This window comes from Vulpes vulpes, chromosome 8, assembly GCF_048418805.1.
Source record: "Vulpes vulpes isolate BD-2025 chromosome 8, VulVul3, whole genome shotgun sequence".
Taxonomy (NCBI): Eukaryota; Metazoa; Chordata; class Mammalia; order Carnivora; family Canidae; genus Vulpes; species Vulpes vulpes.
The window spans coordinates 5,341,005-5,350,994 of NC_132787.1; the positions used below are offsets into that span (position 1 = coordinate 5,341,005).

The following is a 9,990-nucleotide window of genomic DNA, read 5'->3' on the forward strand; positions in this document are numbered from 1 at the left end:
TTTCCAAGTTTCATCCCTTTCATGGCATATATAAGTACTCTATCCCTTTTCACAGCTGAATACTATTCCATCCTGTGGAGAGACCTCATTTTGTTTATCCATTCATCCACTGATGAACATTCTCGTTTTTTCCACCCTTTGGCTATAGTGAATGGTGCTGCTATGAACACACATGTTCAGTTATTTGTTGGAGTACCTGGTTTTCATTCTTTTGGGGCTTCTGGGACTATACTGAAAACAATAAAGCAGGACTTTTGGCAGAAAAAAGAATTATCTTGATTTCCGGCCCACTAAGAGTTATGTTTGTTTGTTTGTTTGTTTGTTTGTTTGTTTGTTTGTTTTAGTGTGGCTTGGTAGTTATTAATATGTTGTTATATGTTTTCTGTCATTCCTAGGGATTTGGATGTTTGATGGTCAGTTTTATGTGTTGACCTGGCCAGGTTATACAGTCCCCAAACACTAATGTAGGTGTTGTAGTGAAGGCTTATAGATATTAAAATCTGCAATCAGTGAACTTTAAGGGAGATTATCCTGGGTGGGCTGGGTGAGCCTGATTCAATTGGGATTGGTGGAAAGGCCTTCGGAGCCCAGCTGGGGCTTCCTTGATGAATCAGGGGTTGCACCTGCAGGCAGCAGCTCCTGTCTACACAGGACAGTGGCAGCCCAGCCACCCGCTCCTCCTCCGGGCCTGGCCCACAGGGTTCAGACTTGCCTGACCATCCCCCACCATCACGTGATCTAGTTCCTTGCAATAGATCCCTTAACATGTACCTCCTGCTGGTTCTGCTGCTCTGGTTGAACCCCGGCTGATGCAGGTTTTGGTACCTAGAAATGGGCGCTATTGTAACAAACACCTAAAAATGTGGAAGTGGCTTTGGAATTAGGTAATGGATAGAGTCTGGAATAACTTCCAGGAGGTTGATGGGAGTAGCCTAGCTTGCCTCGAATGGGCCGTTAGTAGAAATAGAGATGTTACAACTTGCTAGCGTGGGCTCAGGGAAGCGAGGAAGCACCGTACAGCGTACCTAAGTCACCACACAGACAGCTGGTAGAAATATGGACATTAGATATGGACATTAAATGCTGCTGACATCAAGGGATCAGAAGGAAGTGAGAAATACGTTATTGATAGATGGAGGAAAGGAGATATTTTTTAGATAGTAGCAGAAAGCTGAGCAGAACTGTGTTTTACGGTTACGTGGCAAGCAGAATTTGTGAGGGTGACCTGGGGTATTTATCCGTGTGGCCAGGGGTTGAAGGTGTGGTGTGACTTTTTTCTTGCTGCTCATAGTAAAATCTGAGAGAAAAGAGGCAAAAGGGCCTCAGAACTTGGTATTCTAGAAATTTTCAGTCTACCTGGATTGCAGACAATGCTGAAATTAGGCCATTCACTGACAGGAAAGTGTGCTCTGAGGAGAAATCCAAGGAGGTACCTGGATAATCTTTTGCTAGTGCCTAGGAAGGATCAAAGGTCAGAGCATTTAATCACACGAAGGCCCCTTTGGAGAGATTAGCCATGTGACCCTTGGATTTCCTCAGCCATGTCAGCAGAAACCAAGCATCGAAATGGGATTGTCTAAAAAGATCTGTGGAGGCGCCTCTTGTCTAGTGGCGTGAGTCCCGGAGCCCTACCCAGGAGACCCACATGGTTCTTGAGAGTGTCTCACAAACAGAGACACTGCCAGCTTGTCCTGAAAGAGCCAGAGAGAGGGTAAAATGGAAGAAAGCCGTCAGATCCCCCTGGACTGTCCACCCAGGAAACGAAGAGCTGGAAACACATGAGAGAGGAAGGATGATTCCAAGGCCAGACAGTGAGGTCAGAAAGCAGGGCCAGGAGCCACAGAAGACCATTCCCAGGCCTTGAAATTTTATATTGTTTTGCCAAGTGGACTTTAAATTTGCTTTATAACCTTTCTCCTTTCAGGTTCTCCCTTTCTGGATGGGAATGTCTGGAGCTGTTATCTTCTGCACCCCCCTCCCCCATTGTATTTTAGGAACAGATCATTTGTTTTCTAGTGTCACAAGTCCACGAAGGGAGAGGAGTCTCCTCTCAGGGATCAGCTATCCCCGGAGCCTCACTCATGCCTAGTGTGGATGGTTTAAGTGATGAGGTTTGAGACTTCTGAGCCGATGACCTCTAGATGAGAGTTTGCCCTTCAGCTAATGCTGTAATGGGTTGAGACTTTGGGGAACCCTGAAATGAGGTGAATATATTTTGTATATGAGACCAACATGAATCTTCAGAGGCCAGAGGTCAGACCACGATAAGCATAATAAAGGCTTCCCCTGTCCACATCCCCAAGCCCAGAACCTGTGAATATTTTCTTACATGCCAAAGGGACCTTAAGGGTGTAAGTTAAAGGTTTTGAGGGGGAAGATTATGCTGGATTGTCTGGGTGTGCCCAGTGTAATGACAAGGATCCTTATAAGAGGGAAGCAGAGATCAGTGATGGGGTCACTGGTTTTGAAGATGGAAGAGGGCCACAGGCCACCGATAGTGGGCAGTCTTTAGAAGCGGACTTCTCTAGAGCCTCCAGCAGGAACACAGATCTATCATCCCATTTTAGACTTCTAACCACCAGCACTGGAAGATAATAAATGTGTTGTTCTAAGCCACCATGTTTGTGGTAATTTGTTAAAACAGTAATTAGAAATTAATACAGTATGAAAAAAGGCTATAGGATACACTCAAACTGTCCTCTTGAAATAGAAAAAACCTCTGATGTTTATACTATGGAAGAATAACTCAACTTCAATGCTTGGGTTGTAATTTATGGCCATCCCAGGCCTCCTTGCTGAGGGAAGCCACCTGGGAGGCCATATTCTGAACCGTGTCCCCTCAGTCTCCTGCCTACGGGATAGCCAAGACCACTCAACCCTGCATGAATCGTCTCATTTATTCTTCACAATAATCCTGTGAAGTAGCTTGCTATAGTTGTCTCCATTTTACAGATGAGAAGACTGGGGAGGCAAAGAGAGGCGAAGTGTCTTTCCCAGAGTCATGCATCTAGTAGATAAAGATCCAAGATTTAAAAGCAGATTCTTTTTTTTTTTTTTTTTTTTTTTTAATGATAGTCACACACAGAGAGAGAGAGAGAGAGGCAGAGACACAGGCAGAGGGAGAAGCAGGCTCCATGCACCAGAAGCCCAGCATGGGATTCGATCCCGGATCTTCAGGATTGCGCCCTAGGCCAAAGGCAGGCGCTAAACCGCTGCGCCACCCAGGGATCCCTAAAAGCAGATTCTTAATCCCCATGCTATCCGTTAAAATTAAAATTGTACTTTTCACATTCTTTGATGAGTTTTAAAAAAATAGTTGGTTAAACTGTGGGATTATATAACAAAACAGGTTTAGGAACAAAGAGAGCCAACAATTGCTGTGCACTTTCCAGTATTTGTTAATGGGTGGGAGCTGAAGTGCCCAGGGGATGAAAGAGAGCCCCCTGTCCACCCCAAGGGCTCAGTGTTTTGGACATTTGTTGGTATGTCTCACAAAAGCAATAGGAAATGTCAACTAATCTGTAAAAGCTAGTAAAGTGGGTATCTTCTGTGACAGGAAGTGAAAGCAGAACCAAAGAAAGCCCCAGAAGTCAGCATGCAATTGCTCTTAGGTCATGGAAGCCATAGGACAATTGAAGCCATAAATAAGAAGGAACCATGAGGGCACCTGGGAGACTCAGTGGGTTAAGCACCTGCTTTCAGCTCAGGGCATGATCCTGGGGTCCTGGGATGAGCCCCGCATCAGGCTCCCCGCTCAGCAGGGAGTCTGCTTCTCCCTCTACCCTTCCCCACTGCTCGTGTTCTCTCTCTCTCTCTTTTTCTCAAATAAATAAATAAAATCTTTAAAAAAAGAATAGAAGGAACCATGAGTAAGCAAAAGCCAGGCTGGATGGAGGGTGAAGTCCTGTACCCATTGTGGTGGGAGCAATAGAGGCAGTAGGACCCTCGAGCAGGGAGCAGTGTGCTCCTGCTGCTGAGGGGTTTTTCTGCCACTTGTCAGGCTGGGTGAGGCCTGAGGGGCTGCAGAGTCCATTCCTCCTGGGAGGCCAGGTGACCTAGGCAGTTCTGGCCTCCTGTGAAGCCACTCCCACTCTACCCCAGGCAGCTGCAATTCTCTGTGCCCCAATTTCTCTGCGTAAGCTCCCAAGTCACTCCCCTTTGCCTGAGATGTTTGGTTAATCTCTGTCCTTTGCAGTGCGGATAACCGAGCTCCTTCCACCCACTGCAGGTGGCCCCTAAGGAACTATCCCTGGGACCCAGGGGACGTGCCCACCACATCCGGTTCCTTCTAGGAACACTAAATCAATGTGGCCACCTCCTTGCTTTTGAGATGACCTTCTTGTAGATGTCATGGGAACTATCTCCGTGCTTCCAACAAGCTGAGTACAATAAAATCAATGTGATATAAGCTTTCTTAATTACGATCAAATCCCAGTCCTGTCTTCTTGAGGTTAACATCTGATCCCCCTTGGTTAGAATTGGATTTGGAGTTTTCCTAAAACTCTTCGATCACAGCCACGTCTGAGTTTGTGTCATTTCAATAGATGTCTGGGTCCACCCATGACAACTTGATTCTTTCAAATTCTCCCCAGTGTTTAAACATGTTCAAATCTAGGTTGTTTTGTTTTTCAAAAAAAATTTTTTTTACCACAATCCAAGATAAAAAAAAAAAAAAAAAACATCTTGTATGGCAAGCCAATATACATGTATATAAATACATTAAAAAGTTTCACCAGGACACCTGGGTGGCTCAGTGGTTGAGTGTCTGCCTTTGGCCCAGGGTGTGATCCTGGAGTCCCAGGATTGAGTCCCACATTGGGCTCCCTGCATGGAGCCTGCTTCTCCCTCTGCCTGTGTCTGTGCCTCTCTCTCTGTGTGTCTCTCGTGAATAAATAAATAAAATATTTTTAAAAAATAAAAATAAAAAAATAAAAAGTTTCACCACTCCCTTACACTTTATATTCTTTTTTTAAGATGTTGGTCTTGACCCAGTAATTTATATCACGATGTTTCATGACCCATGTTCTCAGTCTCCTAATGGCTTCTGGATGCCACCGTGAGAGTGATCTTTCTGAAATGCAGATCTGAATGCTTCACCCTCCTGATGAGACCATGTTCTTCCCTTTTCCTTAGGATGTGTTCAGAAGGCCTTCATCCAGCCCGTGAGGTCCTGCCTGGCCCAGCCCTCATGTCATCTTCCAACCTCAGCGCCATTCCTCCTTTCCATTCTTCATTCCAGAATTATATAGCTACTTCCAGTTCCCAAACTGGCTCTCCCTTGCCTCCTGACTTATTCTACCTAGAAAGCCTCCTCCCCTCCCTGCTTTGCCTGAATAACTCCTGCTTGTTCTTCAGCGTGATGGGACCTCCTTGGGGAAGCTGTGCCTTTACTCCAAGGCTGGATTAGATGCTCTTCTTCATGTCCCCACAATGTCATCTTCTTTCCCAGTCCCAGCGCTCTTCCCAGGACTGGAAGGACCTGCTTGGCATCTCTCTCCACTACCCCAGACCGGGAGCTCTTTGAGAGCAGGGACTCTGGCTTACTCCCTGCATGTAGCATGATAATTGAGTGGAAAAAGATAATTTTAAACTCAGAAATGGTGGGCAGCCCAGGTGGCTCAGCGGTTTAGCACTGCCTTCGGCTCAGGGCATGATCCCATGGTCCCGGGATCAAGTGCCGCATTGGGCTCCCTGCATGGAGCCTGCTTCTCCCTCGGCCTGTGTCTCTGCTTCTCTCTGTGTGTCTCTCATGAGTCAATAAATACAATCTTTAAAAAAAACAACAACTCAGAAATGGATTTTGACTTGAAGGCAAAGGCAGTATTGAGTAGAGTTGGAGGAGATTATAGAAGTAGACATTTTCAAGCAGGGTGGGTAGTGATGGCAGCAGAATGATTTGCTGGTCAAGTGTGTCCGGTAGGTTTAGGTGGGTGGCAGGGTTAGGCCAGGAGAAAGAGGACCTCTGAGGGAGATAAGGTGACCCAGGCAAAAGACGATGGTGGCCTGGACTAGGGTGGTGGCAGCAGGGATGGGGAGAAGTTGACAGACTTGCAAGAGTTAAAAAGTAGAATTAACAGAATTGGGTGGTGGGGGTAGGTGAAGAAAAGAAAGAGGTAGAAGATGAGGTGTTCTAATTTGGCGGCAGAAGTCCTTAGTGGTGCCTTCTTCTGGAGTAGGGAACCCTGAAGGAAGAACATGACCTCTCTGACCTCAGGCAGAGAGGGAAACGAGGAGCTCTGTTTTGGACATGTTGAGTTTGAGGGACCTCTGGCATACCCAGGAGGCATGTGGACATTCAGGGCTGCAGCTGGCAAACAGAAGTTGAGAAGGAACAGATGTAGAACTAGAAGAAGGGTAGATAGGAGCCACAGATGCCAAGGTATGGGATGTAGAAAAGGAATGACTAGAGACCAGGGGAAAATACTGCTGAGCCCCCTCCCCACAGGCACCCCCACTGCCACAGACACAAATGCACTGGACGGGTTTCTCTTGACAGCAGTTTTATTTGATTCAAAAGTGAAACTCAGACCCTGGCCCACTCCACTGGTCATGGGGTAATGAATGGCAGTAGACTTGTTCTGGGGATTGCTGGCCTCTTACTAGGACGAGATAAGGGGAACATACTGGTCATATATATAAATATGTGTCAGGGAAGGGAGGGAAGGGCCAGCTACTGCTGGCTGGGTAGGGCTTGGCCACAGGCCAGGGAAGGGGTGACTTGCGTCATCCCTTAGACACATGCAGAGCAAGAGAGGACTAATTCAGTACTGGTGTTAGGGTCTGGGGCTTGGAGTAGGCCTAGGGCGGTGTCAGGGAGCACCAGACCAATGCGGTCAGTAGCTGTGAGTAGAAGACTTGTCCAGCTCACTGCGCTGCTCCTTCTGGGACTCAGTCACCACCTGCTGGGGGCAAGGCATGTGAAGGGCACAAACCATTCAGCACCACCCTCCTCCCCTCTCCTTTGGGGCATGCCCTCTCCTCCAGCAAAACCAGCCCAGGCTCCTGACTATCCACCCACATCTCTATCTCCCTGTCTCCCTCCCGCCCCCAAAGACCACTAACCCACCATACTCTAAAATCAGCTGCAGCCAGAAATAATATGGGCGATGATGGGGCCCCAGGCTCAAGTGGTCCATCTCACCTCCCCATCCCGGGTCTCAATGGTCTTGATCAGAACCATCTTCCTGCTGTGGCTGTCCTGCGGAGGCTCCACCTCAGGCACTGGAAAGAGTGGGATGAGGGGGTGGAGGAGAGGAGGCTTGGAGTGTCCTCACTCTCATCTATGAGGGGAGGGGGTGGCGGGGCGTGAGGAGCAGGCGCGAGTGTGGACCGGGCCTCAGTAGCTCCTGCACAGAATCCATCCCTGAGCAGAGCCCCGGCGAGAGTCTGGTCAGGGCAGAAGTGGACAGGGGGACAGGCAGGTTGGAAGCCGGGCGTGGGAGACTCACCGCTCGTCTTCATACTCAAGGACGCGAAGGAGTGGACTGGCACGGAGATCCTGGGAGCCGGGCAGGCAGTCAGCGACGCGGGCGGGCGCGGCGGCCCCCCCCTCCCCCCCTGCCGCCGCCCCTCCCCCCCGCAGCCCTGCCCCCCACCTGCTCTCCTCGCCCTCCAGCAGCTTGCGGTAGGTGGCGATCTCGATGTCCAGGGCCATCTTGACGTTGAGGAGCTCCTGGTACTCGCGCAGGTGCCGGGCCATCTCCTCCTTGAGCTGTCGCAGCTCCTCCTCGAGCCTCGCGGCGCCCGCCTGGTACCCGCCGGCCTCCAGGGCAAACTGCTCCTCCAGCTCCCGCAGCTGTCTGAGCAGCGCCTCGTTCTGGGGGCAGGGGGGTCACTGCGGGGCAGCCTTCACCCTCCACCCCCCACCCCCGGGGCGCGAACCCGGGACTCACGGTGCCGCGTAGCCCGTCCACCTCGCACGTCAGACTCTGAATCTGGCGTCGGGACTCGTTCATCTCCTGCTTGGCCTGACGCAGGGCCTCGTGGTTCCGGTTGGCGGCGTCGGACAGGTCCGCGTACTGGGGGGTGCGAGGCGGGCGGCCGTGAGCCGGGGGACGCGCCTCCCCGCGGCCCGCACTCGCCGGGGCCGGCCCGGCTGCGCACCTTGGACTTGTACCACTCCTCGGCCTCCTGCAGGTTCTTCGCCGCGATGCTCTCGTACTGCGCGCGGATGTCCCGCAGCGCGGCGGTCAGCTCGGGCTTCACGGTGGCCTCCACCTCGACCTGCTGCACCTGCTGGCTCTCCACGCTCACCTGCAGGTCCCGCAGCTCCTGCCGCCCGGGACACCGAGTTGCTGAGATTGCCGCGCGGACCCCACGCGGGCCGCGCGGTTCACTCAGCAAAGAGGGAAAACTCTCGAGTGAGCAGAAGGGGGCGCCAGGGAGTGCAGCGCGCGTAGGACTGCGCGGCCTGCGCCCGCGTACGCCCCAAGCCCGCGGCCAAGTTAAGGGGTGCAGCTCCGCGGCGCGCCACCAGGTGGCGCAGGGGTGGGAGTCAAACCACCTGTAGAGGGGGGTGGGTTGAGGCGCTGCTCTTCCCCAGGCCAAGTCCTCCGCTCCCCGCGCCAGGCTTCTCCGGCGCCCGCCTTCCGGCGCCAGCGAGGCCACCTGCAGCCTTTGAAGGCTCCCCGACCCCCGAGTCCACCTACCTCCTCATGTAGCTTCTTGAGGAACTCAATCTCATCCATCAGGGACTCAATCTTGCGCTCTAATTCCAGGCGGGACAGGGTGGCGTCGTCCACGTCCTTAAGGGGGTGGCGGGGTGGGGAGGGGGTTCAAGAGCAGGGAGGGGCTGCTCAGGGCCAGGAAGGGCCAGGCCCTGCCTGCCAGTCTCTGGAGGCTTCGGGTCGCCTCCTGGCGCCCGCACAGGCCTCCCCAGAGGCAAAGGCGGGGTAGAAGCGGGGCGACAGCCGACTTGGGGCCCGCGCTCACCTTGCGGAAGAGCACGAGGTTGTGCTCCGCATCCTCCCGCTTGCGCGTCTCCTCCTCCAGCCTGGCAGGAAGAATGGGGGCGGCTGGGCCGCAGGGTCCCCGCGCCCCCGGGGCTAGGGCAGAGGCTGCAAGTGTCCAGGACCCCGGGAGCTGCCCGAGGCCCACCTTCTCCCTAAAGGGCTGGGAGCGGAGATGGGAGCCCCGGATGCACCGGGCAGACCCATAACACCCCCCTCCCTCCCTCCCTCCCCGGGGAGTCCGCGGGGCGCTGGGGGCGCGCAGAGCCCGCGGGCCACCTTGCTGCCCGCACGCGCCCGGGCGGCGGGGGGGGGGGGGGGGAGGGGAGCGAGCGGGGCGAGCAGCAGCCGCCTCGACGGCCGCCGGGCCGGCCCTGCCCCTGACCTCTGCTTGAGCGCCGCCAGGTCCTCCGCCAGCCCGTCGCGCTCCACCTGCACCCGGTCGCGCTCGCGGCCCAGCAGCTCCAGCTCCCTGCGCAGCTCCCGCAGCTCCTGCTGGCACAGCTGGTCGGCGCGCGCCGGCTCCTGGCCCCGGGCCTGGCTCAGCTCCCCGCGCAGGGCCGCGTTCTGCTGCTCCAGGAAGCGCACCTTCTCGATGAAGTTGGCGAAGCGGTCGTTGAGCTCCTGCAGCTCCTGCTTCTCGTTGCTGCGCGTGGCCAGGAACTCCTGGTTGAGGGCCTCGGCCATGGAGAAGTCGAGGCGCTCCGAGGGCAGGCGCAGGAGGGCGCCCGCGCCGGCCCGGGGCCCGCGGAAGCTGCCCAGGCGCACGGAGGAGCCGGGGGACGCCGAGCCCAGCAGGCGGCTGCTCGAGAAGCGGGAGCTGGACGCGTAGGAGAAGGCCCCGGGGGACAGTGAGGGCGGAGGCCCGAAGGTGCGGCGGTAGGAGGTGGCGCTGACGCCGGCCCGGAGGCCCGACGGGTGGCTCATGGTGGTGGCCGGGCAGTCACCGCGGGCGGAGCAGGTGGGGAGCTGGGAAGGAGCTGCAGCCCGGGCGAGGCGGCTTTATAGGCCTGCGGGCTCGGGGGGGGCTCGGGGGGGCCCG

At 54.1% G+C, this 9,990-nt stretch overlaps 1 protein-coding gene across 2 annotated transcripts; it reads right to left on the bottom strand.

Moving 5' to 3' along the window:
- Positions 1-6,483: 6,483 nt before the first annotated feature.
- On the bottom strand, positions 6,484-9,990 carry PRPH (peripherin). Of its 2 annotated transcripts, none has more exons than XM_072765381.1 (9): positions 9,334-9,990; positions 8,932-8,992; positions 8,649-8,744; positions 8,104-8,271; positions 7,893-8,018; positions 7,596-7,816; positions 7,449-7,498; positions 7,142-7,221; positions 6,484-6,899 (listed from the first exon to the last, which is right to left on the bottom strand). In XM_072765381.1, the coding sequence occupies exons 1-9, from the start codon at positions 9,873-9,875 to the stop codon at positions 6,834-6,836; spliced, it is 1,410 nt and encodes a 469-aa protein (XP_072621482.1). In that variant the 5' UTR covers positions 9,876-9,990; the 3' UTR covers positions 6,484-6,833. The 2 variants fall into 2 exon arrangements, with proteins under 2 accessions (XP_072621482.1, XP_072621481.1); XM_072765380.1 differs by having other exon boundaries at positions 6,484-6,902.